This window comes from Danio rerio, chromosome 3, assembly GCF_049306965.1.
Source record: "Danio rerio strain Tuebingen ecotype United States chromosome 3, GRCz12tu, whole genome shotgun sequence".
Classification (NCBI taxonomy): domain Eukaryota; kingdom Metazoa; phylum Chordata; class Actinopteri; order Cypriniformes; family Danionidae; genus Danio; species Danio rerio.
Genome location: NC_133178.1, coordinates 18,402,501 through 18,420,512, shown reverse-complemented (window position 1 = coordinate 18,420,512; position 18,012 = coordinate 18,402,501). Strand labels below are relative to the sequence as shown.

Genomic DNA, 18,012 nt, shown 5'->3' with positions numbered 1-18,012 from the left:
ATCTCAAGGATGATCAGAAGAAATGGACAGCAACTGAGTTAAATATGTGAGTGTCACACCAAAGTGGCTGAATACTTAGGACCATTTGATATTTCAGTTTTTCTTTTTTGATAAATCTGCAAAAAAAAAGTTAAGTGTTTTTCTGTCAATATGGAGTGCTGTGTATACATTGAGGAAAAATTAACTTAAACGATTTTAGCAAATGGCTGCAATATGTATATATATATATATATATATATATATATATATATATATATATATATATATATATATATATATATATATATATATATATATAAATTATAGGGGTCTGAATATTTTCCGTACCCACTGTATGTGTGTGTGTATATATTTTCGTGTATATGTTTTAATTCTGACTATAATTGTATGTATGTATATATATATATATATATATATATATATATATATCAGGGGTGTGAACCTACACTGTTCTCATGGTTCAGTTACAATTATCATGCCATCGATTCGGTTCAATTCGATATCTCGGTGCATCTCGGTGCATTGACGATGCTTTTCATTCAAAATTAGATTTTTCTTCACAACAAAAAGATTTTTTTTAATTAAAATCTATAAATATATGAACATTTTTATGATATTTGTAATACAATTTAGAGCAGTAAGATATATGAACTGCACCTTTAATTTGACCTGCTCAAAGAAAACACTCTTTTTGAATGCATCAAATAAAACAATACATTCACAAATCGAGCATTTCAGACAAATCGAGCATTTAAAGCAAATAAACTTATGTAAATTTTATCCCGCTTCTTTTTTTAAGCGCTGTCTTACACCCCTATGATTAGTTATTGTCTTCCCTCACTTGACAGAAAGGGCTTTGCTTGGTTTTAGGAATCAAAGTGCTGTGGAGGAGCATTTTATTTAGTCGCCCTCCCCTCCTTCGCCATAGTATTTTATAATAGTGAGATCGCGCTAGGGAGATAAATGACGTCAGCACGTAATAACCGGTTATGATCTATTACTATACGATATCGAATTGTCCCCATTTGTATCACCGTGCATCGAATAAACAATTAATTTTTACACCCTAATATATATATATATATATATATATATATATATATATATATATATATATATATATATATATATATATATATATAAAGAGAAACTTTAAGAGTTAACATTTTTTTTAAATCTGTACATATTTACTAAATAATCAGTTGAAGCTGCTTATTATTATTTTTACAGTGTATTAACTACATACATAAAACTTAAGTATTATAAATATAAAGTTTTATAATCCATGCCTTGTTGGCAAGTAAATATACACTTAGGTTTATTGATAGGCTTAAGAAAGATTTAGTGTTTTAAAGTCTCTTTAATGCTACATTTATAGTGCTCAATAAATATTTTTTACAATTTACAATTCTATAGCACAACTTTCTTTTGTATAATGTATGTAACATTATAAATGTCTTTACTGTCACCTTTGAGCAATTTAATGAATCAACTTTAACAAAAGCATTCTCTTTTATTCACATTTTTAAGGAACAGAAGTGCATGCATGTTTCTAAATTTCTAACCACAATATGGGTGTGACTTCTGCTTAATAATTTTGATGACACTGTGTTACATGATGCATCTTTAAAATCTGTTGTTCAAACAAGAAAGCATTAAACTAAAGCATCATGATTACCCAAGCCAATGTGCTTATTTTAGCACAGGAAATGCATAAGGAAAATATGCACAAGATGATTTCAGACTGGTTTGCCTGTGTGTTTGTGTCAGCTATTTATGCCCAGAGGATATGAATCGTCATGTTGTTTAACACCACTCCCACAAACTGTGTAAAAGAGTAAATGGCTAAGAGAACTATTTCCACAAAGCAGTCAACAAACAAAACATATCACACATGCTGTTGAAAGTTTCCATTTTCCAACAAGTGCAGCGCTTTAAATTTGAACATACTGTTTAACAGAAGACGAAAATTATAACACGAACAAGCTAAATAATGTGATTTCAAGCTGTCTGAGCAGGTAATGTGCACAGACATGCCCATCCTTCCATAACATCTCATATATCCAGCATATGTGAGTCAGAGTGAGTCGCTGTTTGCTTCTAAATGTAGATCAAATGGCCTAATATGGTGAAACAAAAACACCTCTGTGATGAGGCAAGAACAAAAAGCTGGGTGTAATCCTCATAAACACACAAGGCAATGCTACGCTGCTGTTATGCAATGATAGAATGGTGTTTTTCAGTTTTCATAATACTACTGTACGTTTTCAGGTCAGTGGTTTTCTACTATCTCCAAGATTTAAAGAGACAGTCACCCAAAAATGAATAATCTGTTGTAATTTACTCCTTCCTCAATCCTGTTTCTTTCTCCTCAAAATAAGATATTTTGTAGAAGGTCATTGACTTCCATACTATTTTTTCCCTTCAATTGAAGTCAATGGTTACATGTTTTAGACATTCTTCAAAATATTTTGTATTCAACAGAAAGAAAAAAAAATAATAAAAAAGGTACATTTTTGGGTTATCCATCACTTTAAGAAGAGTAACCAAACTCATTGTCGTTTGAAGGTTAACAATAAAGGCTTAAAGTGAGTGCTTAGGGAAATTACTGTACTGTATATCTAAAGCAAACTGTCTTGAGAACAATTTTCAATGGCATTTCCCTTTCATCTTACCTTAGTTATTATTATTAGTTTAGTTTATTTGTTTACAGGGTCAATGCACATTAATAAACATTACTGTAAAATGTGCCAGAATTAGCCAATAATGGCTATTTTTCATCTGTAGACCCCTTATTGAATGTTAAAAAGTCACACTTAAAATAGAAGCACAGCATAATAACAGAATACACTATCATATATATAATACATTTAAAGTAAAAAAACAAAAACAGACTAATGGCAGCAGAGGACAAAGAGCCAAAGACAAACAGTACAAATAAGTGTCAAGAATACAGTAATGCTGACAATGCTGATGTGTCAATAACCAATTTTTAACATGGGACTGAAAAAAACGAAAAGTGCATGATCTTCTAATTGTTGGTGAAATGTTGAGTTCAATTCCCTAGCAGCTTTCTCTGAAAACACTGACTGACTGAATTTACTTTTTTGAGAGGAATAATACACCACTCTTTCACCACCTCTAGTAGTTCGGTGAGCAGTCGTTCAGTCAGTCGAATTTTCCCAACTAAGCAGGTTGTATTTCTTTAATATTGAACTATGGTGAAATTGAACTGATTTCTTATCAAGGGTTTTTATAGATTGCTTGTATAATGATTCAAGTGGCTTCAAAGTAGTTATGCTGGCTTGGGACAAAGTGGTTAAACAATAAGGGATATGAGAAATGATCATGGAGTGAGGGCAGTCTCACATGACATCTGATCATGAATAAAAATAAATAGCCTGCTGCATAATAAAGTGCTTTGTGTACAGTTCATAGCAAACAGCTCTGTTTCTGTCATTTTTTAGGCACCATTTATTGTCACAAAGTAGATTGAAAACATGATTAACACTATATTTTGATGGTATATTTGTGTATTAGTAGACTGCTTAATATCAGTTGATATGCTCCTTCAACAGACATTTAACTGACTATAAGAAACTTTGCAAGTACAAGTCAACATACACTAACCCTATCCCCAACCAAACAGTCTACTTATAATCTAATGAGAATTAGTTGGCATATAGATGCAATGTAACTTAAATTCAACAGACCATCAAAATAAAGTGTGACCAAAAGTTGGACCTATTATACTGAGACTTACAAAGTTATACTCTCTACTAAAGCTACAAAAAGATATGTATTTTAAAAAGGTTTTAATCATTTAAGTTAAAAAGAAAAAAACCATACTAGGTGACCCAGCCGATATTTTTGGTGATTTAAAATCAGATTACTGTTGTTATTGTTTATAACATATATATATATATATATATATATATATATATATATATATATATATATATATATATATATATATATACGTATATATATATATATACATATATATATATATATATATATATATATATATATATATATATATATATATATATATATATATATATATATATATATATATATATATATATATATATATATATATATTGCATTTACAATAATATAAACTTAGTTGAAGACAAAATTATTATTCCTCCTTTGATATTTTAATTATTTTTCAAATCATTCCCAAGTGCTGTTTAACAGTTTTTCCCCAACAAATTTAATCATAATAGTTTTAAAAATGAATGTAATGGCTAATTTCTTTAGTCTTTGCCATGATGCCATCCTAACTTATTGTAATAACTTCATCAGATTTTAAAGTTTAACTTTAGCTTAACAATTTTTTTTGTCAGTTTGACTGATGCAAATACAACTCCAAATCAGAAAAAGTTGAATTTCAACAATGCAAAAAAAAAAAAAATAAAAGACAGAGGATACAGGTACTTAACTGGCCTGCCTGCAGTCCCAACCTGTCTTCAATAGAGAATGTGTAAAAAACAAAAAAACAAAAAAAAAAAAAAAACAAAGACCCTGTTCTGTTGGCCAACTTCAGACTTGTTTGCAGGGAAAATTGGGACAAAACTTTACCTGAAACACTTCATCACTTGGTGTCAGTCCCTAGACGTCTTTTAAATGTTGTGAAATAAAACAGCAATAATACAAAGTCGTAAATGTTTTCATGTTTAAAATGTTTTTTTTAAATGTGTTGCGAGAATCAAAATTTAAATATGTGTTTATTATAAAAAAAAATCACGAGGAACACATTAAATAATGTTTGTTGTATTGTCTGCAATGAACAAAATCAAAGTAACTTTTGAAAGCACTACTTTTTTATTTGCGTTTTCTAAACTGTCTAACTTTTTCTGATTTGGAGTTGTATATGTAAGCACAAAAAATTATGTGTGTTTGCAGCTTCACCTGAGCACAGTTGTCCTTTAGAGCGAGGGCAGCTGAAGTCATCACATTCACAGAACGGACCCCAAACTTTTCCAAAATTGCTTGAGCGGCAGGCACACTGGCCGCACACACAGTCTCCACGTCCACTACAGGTCCGTGCCTCTGGACTGGGGCTACAGCTGTCCTGTTGAGTGGGTTTATATTCGCTCTCACTGCACTCGCATCGGGAGCCCAGTCGGCCCGGGTCGCACAGGCACGTGCCGCACTCCAGCGTCCCATTGCCTTCATGACAGTATGGGCTGGCAGGCACCGAGTTCTGCTGACAGGTACAATCGCAAGCAAAGTCCACAGTGACCTGAAGAGCGTCTTTAAAACCAATTGGCTTCACTGTAAAAGTCTGACTCTTCTGTTTGGGGCAGCCGTGAAGTTTGGCCTCAATGCTGAACGAAACCTTTCATGGAGAGTGAGAAAAAGAAGTTAAAGGTCAATTCACATGGTAAAACAGTAGAGGATGGAGAAAAAATGATGAAGTTATGAGGTTGACAAAATGTACTGCTTAAATGCAAAGTGCTTTGGATAAGAGCATTTAATATGAATAATAAAATTGATGATTGAACAATGATTCAAATCAATAATCTCTAAATGTGACCACATAGTTCATTATATGTATAAATATTCAGTCTCGGTCACACTTTATTTTGATGGTTCGTTTGTCAAATTTAAGTTACATTGCATCTACAGCTAATTCTCATTAGATTTAAGTAGACTGTTGAGGTTAGTGTATGTTGAGATGTACTTGCAAAGTTTCTTATAGTCAGTTAAATGTCTGTTAAAGGAGAATATCAACAGGTATTAAGCAGACAGTCTACTAATACTCAAGTGGACCAAAGTAAAGGGCCCGATCATACACCTAGCGTTATATGGCGCAAGACGTGTTAGTCGTGTGATTAACGTGTGATATTTTACACAGCGAATGCCCTTACAGCTGCAACCCATCACTGGGAAACACCTATACACACTCATTTACACACATACCACATACAATTTAGCTTACCCAATTCACCTATAATGCAAGTCTTTGGACTGTGGGGGAAACCGGAGCACCCGGAGGAAACCCACACGGGGAGAACATGCAAACTCCATAAAGAAATGGCAACTGAATCAGCCGAAGCTCGAACAAGCAACCTTCTTGCTGTGAGGCGACAGCACTACCCACTGCGCCATCACGCCTTGTTCTTGTTACAGTTTAACCATACATAAAGTACCAAATGAAAAGTAATTAACTACATTTACTTACTATAAGATCAGCGTTAGGATGACGGTTTGGTTTAGGATTAGGATTAATGGTTCAGAACACTGTTCATATTCCTGCCACACCACAGAGTGCCATATGAATAGTTTCATTTTAAATAACATGTAAATGTGTGCATCAGGTGTGCGATAATTTCAACTGTTGTGCGACCCCATATACACAGCTTTCTAAAATACTTGACCCTGATTGGTCAGTTGCAGCTTTCAGGTTTGTCTGTCATTATAGGTTATGACTGTAAACTTTTGTCTGTTTACAAACTAACTTTTACTATTAACCACAACTCAATAAAAATAAGAGATAAAACATATTGATGAAGTGTTGCTTTGGCTCACTGCACTTTGGTAAATGGAACAAGCATGGTTTTCTCCAGTGTTTATGCGTCAGTTGCTGACCATATCTCCAATTTTGAGTCCGTCACAGGACCGTACTCCTGGAATGACCTCATCATCCAGACATGTTGCAGTGACGGACAGCGATAACTCATCCGGCACATTCAACAGCTCCAGCTCAACCTTAGACCTGATTTTCTGCAAAGACAAATGGCACAAACAATACAAATATACGTTTAAAAAAATGACGTTTGTTGTTTGTTCAAACTACTTATTTAAAATGAGCTGAAACGACATCCGGTTAAGATTGTGAGTCGGTAATCACGCTTGAAGTGAGCTCCCGAACAATTTCGTCTTTCAATATATTTAGCTGACTGCTTGAATCTTTAAACACACTTGGTGGTTTCCTATTTGTATCGGGCATCAAACAGATACAGTTTGGAAGGATTTATGGCGTCTGAAAGGCAGAAAAAGTGTTGGCGGCTGCGACAAAGAGTCATGGCGGCAGGCTGCCGCTGGATCTAGAAAATCTCTGTGCCACTCTGATCACCGAGCTAACCTCTACCATCGCAGAACAGGTGAAAGCTGCAATTGACACTGCTCTTGCTCCAGTTGCTGCATCTTTTGAGTTTTAAATCAAGTATCGAGTCACATGATCGACACAGTGACGAACTTAATCAGCACATGAATGGTTAACTGGAACAGAGGGTGCTAAAGTTGAACTCAGCCAATAAAGTACTCACTGAGAAAATGGAGGACTTGGAATTGCGCTCTCAGCTTTGTAATCTCGTGGTTATCGGCCTTCCAGAAAGAGTAAAAGGAAGCGATCCGGTCACATTTTTGTTGCACTTTTTCCAGGACGTGCTTGGATCAGAGATGTTTCCAGCGCCTCCATTGATGGACAGAGAGCACCATATTGGCCCTGCGTCTTCGGTTGAACGGGATAATCAAAGAGCTATCGTGTGGTTTCACTACTTAACCGATAAAGAAAAGGTTTTGCGGCGAGGAAATTGAAACCTTTTCTATCAGAGCCCCAAGATCTTCATTTCTCCTGATTATAACTCTAGTGTGGCTAAAAAGAGAGCAGCATTTTCAGTTGTGAGAAATGGCTTGAAACAACTGAAACAACACAATTCTTGAGGTTTTATAGGGGGACAACTTGATGGTTTTATGTTTATTCTACTTAAATTTGTAAAAACTACTAAGTTACCATCAAGACAAATTTCTTTCATGTTGCACCAACATAAATCGATTGTGTGGAACCCAGAGTTTTTCAGTGTAAATAAAATCCTCTTTGCCATGATGACAGATGACAGATAATATTTTACTTACTATTATGAAAGGAACTAGTTTTTGACTTACTGTGCCCATCAACGTTAATTATATTAACTATGTTAATTAGCCCTTGTGTGCTGTTGGGTATGTTTTAATCCACTCAGGGGTGATATCGAGGCTTAGTTTGGCTATAAATTCCTCTGTGTTTTTACAAATAGAATGTTTTTTGACACATATTTTGGAAAAATACTTTGAAAATTAATTTTTAAAAATCCAATAACACACTCTGGGCAAATTGAACACCCTTTTGTTATGTTCAGGGCTGTTCTTGCCCCTACTGACTTCCATTATACAGACATTTTTTGATTGCCAACTGATAATCAACAGTAAACATTAAACATTTGATCTCTTTCCAACAGGGGAAAATCTGCAACAATCAAGAACGCATGATTTTATGCTGTCATGGCTTTGCTATCAAAAAATGTCATTATAATGGAGGTTAATGAGGCAAAACAGCAATGAACATAACAAATGGATGGTAAATTTTAATGGTACATAAAGGTTAGGCATTGGAGAATTGATTCGCTCTTACTAATGTATTTCTTATTTTGAGTTCTTCTTTTTTTTTTTTGAACAAGTGGGGAAGAGTAAATTATAAATTTTAATTTTGAGGTGAACTATCCCCTCTTGATAACTACGTCTGACCCATTTACATGTCTATAATACATGCAGTTCCTTTCTAAATGTTTTATTTTTTTGACTGAATAAACAGCAAAGTGGAACAGAATACTTTCATTCAAAGCTTATAGCTTGTCTTACCTCAGTGGCCTGAGTTATTTAGTTGGCTCAAAGAGGGATACTGTGGCTGGAGATTGTCACTAGGCACTTCGGGTATGTATGGGTATCAGACTTTATGTTTTTCTGTCAATGATTCAATGATTCCCTATTGCTTTCACCACAAAATGAAATGTTTCCTAATATTTTCTCCTCTTTATTCACTTCTTTTCTCTTTCAACGCACCCCCCACCTTTTTATGCTGTTTTATTTGTTTCTCTTCCTCAAGTGAGCCTTTTCTGGGATTTATTTCCCCAATATCTTATAATGCTGATTGATATAATGGGATTTACTTAACTATTAAGTACTACTGGTGTTATTACCATAGCATATAAACTGAAAAAAAGAAAAGAAAAAACCTTAATAAAACTTAATAAAAGTAACTTTAAAATTTGCTAAAATGTTGTAAAAAGTAACCAATTCTCAGAACTCACACCGAGGTATAACTCCTGGCGCAGTGACTTACCGCATACAATTCCAGAATGAGTTGCACAACATTTGATGAGTCTTTAGTGAGCGTTCCCACTGTTGAGCCTGGAATCAGCTCACTGTAGTTCTGTGAGAAACAGGACATTTCCCATAAACGTGTGTAAATGTTATATAGACAGATGATAGACAAAGTGCAGAAACTCACACGATACAGTGGAGCCACATTGCTGGTTACAGCAAAGATGAGGTTGATATTGTTCTCAGATATCTTATCCGTGATCATGCCAACTGAAGGGTAGTCCTACAAATACAAAAATATGTGCACTATCAGACATCCATCCAACCATCCAACCATCCATCCAACGGTATATACAGGAATCATTAAGATAAATTTAATACCTTTTAAAAACCTTTTAAAGACACTTTTCATACATTTTAAGACCTCATTGCCAAAGTGAACAGATTATGTCAGTGACACTTTAACTTACATTTACTGTATATTTATTGTAAGACAACACAATTAAACAGCCTTAGCTGTGCTCTGAGTTTGATGACTAAAAAGGGCAAATTTGCAATCATTATTTCTGTTTTTGAAAGATATACCACATACATCAGGCTCTTCATTTTGAATCAAATGAAGAACAATCAAGAAGTTAGTATGAAGCATATGGGTGTCTGTCAAAGGACTTGTGCTTGTAAAGTGAATGAGTTTGAAGATGACAACAAATCCAGCCGGATGCCATAAACAAACTGATTAAACATCCTTAAAAATAAATAAAATGTCTTTATACAAATATACATGTATAATGCAAACATGAAATTACATTTAATATATTAGCAAACAGCATTTAAGTTGTTTAAATACTTTTTAAAGATCTTAATTTTCTCTCAATTGGTTTATCATCTTTTAATACTTTAAGACTCCACAGACACCCTGTAACTCTAACATTTGGTCTCCTTTAGACATTATTTTGACTTTCAGTAAATATATGCAAAAACATGTCAAGTACCTGTTATTACAGCATTACACACTTAGGCTATAAAAAAAAAAATCTGTGTTGGCTGACCAGTATGGTGGTCTTGTCATATTCATTCTGGTCATTTATGTGGCACTCTCCATCATGGGGCTGGACGATTCCAGACAGCCTGGCATCCAAAGCCGAATGGCTAATGTCATCAGTTGTGAAGACCAGTAAATGAGATGCATCAGACCTCCATCCGATCTTATCCTGGAACAATGGCAACATTCAGAAAAGTGAAGATTAAGAGTTGTAGGATTTGTAAACAAACGAAGATTACCTCTTAATTATGAAATTTATCAAACCCCTAATCTTTTTTGAGATGCTAATGTTCTTGGATCTGATTCAATGATCTATGCTAAGCTAACAGTGCTCCTGCCAATGGGCTCAATTTCTTTTTATTTATTTAAACTGTGTGATTCTAGGGGAGTTAAATGAGCCTATTTCCTCTCAAAAAAAGGTGAGTGTGACTTTATATACAGTTATTTAGTTACAAATAAAAATATTTAGTTCTGTCCACCACTGAATGGAAATCATTATCTTCAGACTTTGAAACTATAAACATAGTTACCTATAGGTAACACTTTACAATAACACTACATGAATACGGATGTACTACTATATCAATTAAACATTATGAACGAAGGATGAATTAAAGGTGCAGTAGGTGAACATTTTTTGTTGTGCTGGCTGAAAGTCTCTTCACATTCCAATAGTAATGATTCAAAGTAAATGATCTAAATGTGTATATTTGTATTTTTATGTTCTTGGTAAGGCATAGGACTGAAAAATGTTCATCCAATTAAAACTGTCAGGCCGATAATTCCCATAATTCTGAGAAGTAGCCCAAACTGTCTGTGAGCAAATGTAGATTTGTACAACTGCGCATCTGTTCATGCAGATTCATTGAGCATGCGCCACACGTTGATGTGCACATGAAACTGTCACAGCAGTAAAATCAAATGCTGAATCAAAACTTTTTGAAATGCTGAATCAATGTTGGAGTTACTTTTGCACGCTGGAGGAAGGAAGACACCATGGCTGAAGTATTTCTTTTAGACAGGTAATTTTATATTTTAAAACTATTTGTCATGCAAAGCTGATGTTTACGAATAAGTTATTTGCAGAGAAGTGTTGTTCAGCCAATGAAATCTTCCAGTGAAAGTTTGATGTGACTATTTTAAGTTTCATAAGGTCCTTTTACAGCATCGATAATGTAGATTTTTATTTAGTTTAACTACAAAACAGTATATGGCGCTATTCCACCCAACCTGCTTTACTGAGCTGAAGTTGGTTTTATATTCACATTGGTTAATTTTTAGATGACAACCAGTGACGCACTCCCTAATTTGTTTACCATGCTACTCTGAATATTCGATCTGAAATAGCATGTAAGTGGCTTACTAATAAGTGTAATTTCTGCACACCACCAGCCAACCACTGAGAATACAGTAGTTGCTTTAGGACAAAGAGCATGAGAGAGTGAGGCCAGCGATGCTTGCATGCATGAAATTTTTTTTTTTTTTTTTGCTCTCTTGGAGCTTTTCGGCGCTGTCTTTCCTTTTTTTACAGTCCATATCTGACAGTGAGAATTGGCTTGTGTTGCACTTACTGTTTGTTTGACATTCTTGCAAGATTATGATTATGTTTGCGTAACCTCTAAGTGGCTCGGCCCCTCTCAAAACCAGCCGGCCATCACAGATTGGGCCAAATGCTTAACATTCAATTAATATTATTATAATTACCTTCATCATCATCATAATATTCACATCTAGCAAGAGATAAAAGCTGCCTGTTTGTAAAAACAATACATAAAACAAAAAAACTGACTGGCCCACATATAAAAAATGGGGTAACACTTTACAATAAGGTTCATTAGTTAATGCATTTACTATCATGAACTAATCATGAGCAACACATGTACAGCATTTATTAATCATAATTGAACATTTACTAATGCATTATTAACATTCAAGTCCTTGCTTGTAAACATTAGGTAATGCACCATGAGTTAACATGAACTAACAATGAACTACTGTATTTTCATTAACTAACGTTTACTAACATGAATAAATACTGTAGTAAATGTATTGTTCATTGTTTGTTCATGTTAGTAAATGCATTACTTAACATTAACTAATGAACCTTATTGTAAAGTGTGACCAAAAATGGTCCAGCCCTTCTGGCATTTGCCAGATGGCCAATCCGCCCCTGGTTTAGAATGAGTTAATGATAATGTACCCCTCCAAGTAAATTCATGACAAAGATACATGGTCATGGGTTCATGTTGGTTACATTTAGATAAAACTAAAGAGTTGATTAATACTTTTATTAACAAAGATGTACTTAAACGCAATTAAGGAATGCATTAATCACACTAAAAATTTTGTGACATGTTAAAGATAGTTCCAAATTAGCACATGCCTTAACTCATCATTACCTCATAAAAAATAGCATTTAATTAACATATAAGTGCATAATTATTCATGTCCTGTCATTGTACAGTATTAACTATTTACTATTTATACAAACATATTTTTCAGTTAGACTTTGTATTGTGCAAAAATTGATTTCTGTGAGTGTCACCTTGCACACAACTGCTTGAAAGATTGCGTCAAATCCACCCTCAGGAGAGTCCCTGTTTCTGGACACTTTCTGTTTCTTTACTTCCTCAGTGAACCGCTCTACCTGTTCTGTCAGAGACAGCACGTTACGATAGCCGAACTGCGGTGGGCAGAACTCAGAAGTCCTGCGTCAGACACAGAGACAGAAGTCACTAAACTTAGCCACCATCTCTGATGGGTTAAATGTATGTTTAATATGAAGGACATTTGAGCTCACTTATAGCACGGATTCGTGATGACCTCTGGTGGGTAAGTGTACATGTACGGTGAGACAGTTTTGTCTACAAATGCTCCAAATCCCATGCGCAGGTTACTGGTGACGCCACGTAAAGCTCCGGCCAGATTATTGCCCAGAGTATATAGTGTCTGCAGGTTCTTCCTCATGGTGTTGGTCATGTCCATCAGGTAGTACAGGTCAACCGGGTAATCAGCAACCTGCTTCACTGTGACGGTGAATTTCCTGGAATCATCTTAAAGAGAAACAGGATGATTAAAGGGTTAGTAGTTTCTAAATTTAGAGATAAATGTTTTGACTTCTTTTTGATTTGGACAGAAATGTATTCCAAAGCTTTTTTCACTAACTTAAGTAACATGCGTTAACTTCATAGAAAATCAGAATTTATCTTTATGATTTTAGAATATTACTCTTACTCAGGGAAGGACAGTGTTTATGATACATGTATTTTAATAGTTTGTAAATAGTATTTTGTAATTTGTTGATTGGGTTTATGAAAATGGGTTAATATTTTGTATCAAAATACTTTAGTGTCTTATATTTTTGTATTAAAATGCTGTAAACTACTTTGTAAGAAATCTACATAATGACATCATATAAATGCTTTGGATGTTATTGACTCTTCCATTTAAAGAAGAATTTAAAAAATCTTAGAAGAAAGACTATACCTTTTTATTTGGATGGATAGCTGATGCCAAATGTTTGTTGTTAAAACAAACAACTTCAAAATAAGTCCTACAGTGGAGATTCCTACAATACTTAATTGGCTGTTTCAAATGCCAGTAGCTGATCTGTAGGTGGTCTTTATAGTTAATGAAGATCAAAGATGTAAGCCTTAAGATGTCACAAAATATCAAACACAGTTATTTAATGATCAAAATCTCCTCAAACAGTTTTTATATTGAGTATTGAAGAGTTCAACAGCAAAAAAGTTAATGTGGAAGGGATTGATCGAATAAATCTGACTGATGAAAGATTTGCAAAGATTTCCTTTGTAAAAGTATTTTGTAGTATTTTTAAAATACAAAATCCAGTATTTTATTTTGATACACACATGTTGTGGCTGCTGTATTTTGTAGTTTATTTTGATACACCTAAAATTTCAATGTGTTTTTGCCCAACCCTGCTGTTCCATTACATTACTGTATATGTCACATTCACTTTTATTAATAATAATATGGCCCCAGAAAATCTGAGGGCTCCCAAATAAATACCTAGAGGTATAAATTATACCTATTAATTAAATCTAACATCATTTTCCATCATTTTCTGTATGATGAGGGTCTAAAAAATGTTTAAATTGTATTACATCGCAAATGTGAAAATGTTTCACCTACCCTCAATCATGGAGCAGTCCAGCAGTCAAATTATTGAAAGATTAGTTTTAAAAATAAAATAGTTCATGTTGTTTTTAGTTGTGAATTAATTTTAATTAAACAAATCATATAAAAAAGTTTTACAAGACTCTTTACGTTGTTCTTATAATTTTGCATTAGAACAAAATGTAGAAAATGATATTTAGTAATTAAAAACAGCAAAATAAATCAATTAAAAATAAATGAAAGTAGAAAAGTTGCATTTTAGAACTTTTGGGCAACATGGCTGGAACTGCTTAGGGTCCTCAGATTAGTAAATCCGCCTCTGATCCAATTAAAAATGTATCTTTCATTTCAGTTTAATATTGTTTGTTTTATTTTTCAAGTAATATATTTTAAGTTCAAACATAATAAAAAAAAAAAAAAAAAAAAAAAAATATATATATATATATATATATATATATATATATATATATATATATATATATATATATATATACATATATATATATATATATATATATACATATATATATATATATATATATATATATATATATATATATATATATATATATATATATATATATATATATATATATTTATTTATTTATTTATTTATTTATTTTATTTTATTTTTTTTTTTGATTAAGAGCTCAACTAAGAAATATTTGGTTTGACTAATGTACAATTTTAAGGTAACTCACCAGGCCAGTGCATGTATATTTAACAGGACCCTAATGTGCTTTGTACTTTTATGGAATTAAAAAATATTGTTTAAGGCAAATGATTTATTTTTCATTGGCTCGAGTGATCAAATTCAGATGTGAAACCATTACCTTATTTTTTATTATTGGATAAATGAACATTTGATGGGAATTGTTGTTTTGATTGAAGCTATATCTTCTTGTTAAGAACAAAATAAGAATTTAAATTATTTGACGTTCTTCAACAAGATGTTTTGTACCAATTTATATAAAATGTTCTCATTGAAATAGAAAATATTGTTTAAAGCAAATTATTTATTCATTTATTTTTCATTGGGTCAAGTGATAAAATTTAGATGTGAACCATTACCCTATTTTTTTTTTTAAACTGGTTGAATGAAAGCTTTTTTCCAGTGTACAGTAGAAGGCTTGTTTTGATAACACTGCATACCTGGCCTGAGGGTGAGCTGTATTTTTTGAGGTTGGATCTGAGTGATGTCACTGCCTGAACCCCCAGCCTTGTCACTCAGAGGTATGTTCTCAACTATCTTCACACTGCTGACCGGAAACTCAATAAACTTCCCAGAACATCCAGACTGAATGATATTGTCTTTCAGATCACAGCGAGACAGGGCCGACCCTCCCTTTTGAAAGACCTGACAGATACACACAAACACAAATCCATGATAGCAAACATACTGAAGCATTTCAAACGGTCATCTGTGCATCTGTACGGGTGTGATTTTTGCATGTGAGTAAAATTGTGTTTATTACCTCCTGAGAGCACCAGGCACAAGTCGGGTGAATCGAAAGACATTCTTTACAGGTACTGACTCCTCTAGAAGTGCAAATATTAGAGCCTAGAAACAAAACCAGGGAAAGATCAAATAAAAAATTCTGGCCCAGTTTACACCCAAATATGTTTCAAGAGTTCACAGATAATGCTTGACTACTTTAGCAGATTTGGCATGCTGTCCAGGGAGAGAACCCTGAGCTCGGAGATAGATGAGCCCAAGGCTCCTGCCTGGTCAATAAGCATTAGGAGGGATACAAGATCAGTTAGGTCTCCATAACTTCCCAAGAGTAGACCGCTAACTGTGCCAGTTTGTACGTAGTAAGTGGTTGTGACTTTAGCCCCTTTCACACAGTGATACCGGTAAATATCCGGAAATTTTCCGGAACAACTTTACCGGTATATTCAAAAAAGCGCTGTTCACACAGACGAGGACGTTACGAAAATTTTCCGGAAAACAGCATTCACACATCCATTCCAAAATACCGGTAAATTCTGACATCATTCCCCACAAATGAGCTTTAAACGGCTGCGCTTGTATTTGTAAACATTTGACTAAATTACAAACTCTGTGGATGATCAATATTGTGAACAACTTTCACAGGATCACTTTCGCATGTCGAGATGTTCATAATATGTGTGTGCAGGCGCTCATAGGCGCACGCAAAGCTTGAAGGTAAACAAACAACGGCTTATCATAAGCATCTCATCGATGATCATTTACACAGTTGGCATTAAGAAGAACATATAAACGTGATCTGACTAACTTCTAGAAGCTAAATGTGTCTGGGAAAATATTCAAAGGCTTTTATGCTCACAAACCGCGCGGACGTAAATGCGTCTGACTGTTGTGATTGGCTAAAGCAGACATCTAACGTCGGCAATTTTCCGAAAAGGTCTGTATGTGTGAAAGGGGCTTTTAACTTTTGTTGCATGTTTTTTAAACATGGAAGGAAACCGGAGTACCCAGGGAAAACTCACGTGGACACGGGGAGAACATGCAAACTCAGCACAGAGAGTGTCGACTAGCTCAGCTAGTAGCCAATGTCCCCCTTGCTGTAGGGCTCTATTTCAGAGGTCACTGCAGTGGAATGAATCGCCAACTATTCCAGCATATGTTTTTACACAGCAGATGTCCTTCCAAACAAATAAAATAAAACTCATACACTACGAACAATATAGTTCAATTCACCTATAGCGCATGTCTTTGGACTGTGGGGGAAACTCGAGCAGCCAGAGGAAACCCACGCCAACACAGGGAGAACATGCAAACTCCAGACCCAGGTGGGACTCGAACCAGCGACCTTCTTGCTATGAGGTGACAGTGCTAACCACTGAGCCACTGTGCCACCTTTACGTTAAACATACTAAAAAATTATACTTTAAGTCAACTTAATAAAATCACTGTTATTTTGCTTCAATTTTTTGTTTTCCTTAAAAGTGAAATTTAGCTTTGGTCGAAACTTTAAAATCCACCGGTGGGTGGATCCACCATTGGAAGTAAAGAATGGCATCAACCATTCTTTGGAGGAAATGGAATGGAGGAAAACTATCAGTTGGCCCCAAAGAGATTCTGGCAAACTATCCGACGCCTTAGGAGGGAAAAGCAGCTCCACATCGACGCTGTTTACATCGGAAGTGGGGAGCTGCTGACCTCGACTGGGAATGTGGTGTGAATACTTTGAGGATCTCCTTAAAACCAACAACATGTCTTTCATTGAGGAAGCAGAGACTGGGGATGCAGGAGTGGACTCACCCATCACCCAAGCTGAGGTCACTGAGGTAGTTGGGAAGCTCCGCAGTGGCAAAGCAGCGGGGGTGGATGAGATTCACCCTGTGTATCTTAGGTCTCTAGATGTTGTGGGGCTGTCGTGGCTGACACGTCTTTACAACATCGCATGGAGGTCGGGGACAGTACCTCTGGACTGGGCAACTGGGGTGGTGGTTCCCATTTTCAAGAAGGGGGACCGGAGTGTGTGCTCCAACTATAGGGGGATCACACTCCTCAGCCTACTGGGGAAAGTCTATGCCAGCGTACAGGAGAGGAGGATCCGGCCAATGGTTGTACCTAGGATCCAGGAGGAACAACGTGGTTTTTGTCCGGGCCGTGGTGCACTGGACTACCTTCACCAGGGTGCTTGAGGGTTCATGGGAGTATGCCCAACCAGTCCAAATGTGTTTTTTGAACTTGAAGAAGGCATTCGATCGTGTCCCTCGTGGCATTCTGTTTAGGGTGCTTGAGG

General features: G+C 34.9%; 1 protein-coding gene across 2 annotated transcripts in view; it reads right to left on the bottom strand.

Annotated features, from left to right (window-relative positions):
* Positions 1 to 18,012, bottom strand: part of itgb3a (integrin beta 3a) — a 34,245-nt gene that overhangs the window by 15,245 nt on the left and 988 nt on the right. For both annotated transcript variants that reach the window (XR_012400059.1, NM_001037235.1), the window contains 9 exon segments: positions 15,751 to 15,836; positions 15,428 to 15,632; positions 12,936 to 13,188; positions 12,681 to 12,843; positions 10,143 to 10,304; positions 9,281 to 9,376; positions 9,113 to 9,202; positions 6,601 to 6,735; positions 4,918 to 5,347 (listed from right to left, as the gene is read on the bottom strand). Coding sequence is in view for 1 of the 2 variants with exons in the window: in NM_001037235.1 (NP_001032312.1) it covers positions 4,918 to 5,347; positions 6,601 to 6,735; positions 9,113 to 9,202; positions 9,281 to 9,376; positions 10,143 to 10,304; positions 12,681 to 12,843; positions 12,936 to 13,188; positions 15,428 to 15,632; positions 15,751 to 15,836 (1,620 nt within the window). In the remaining variant the exon portion in view is untranslated.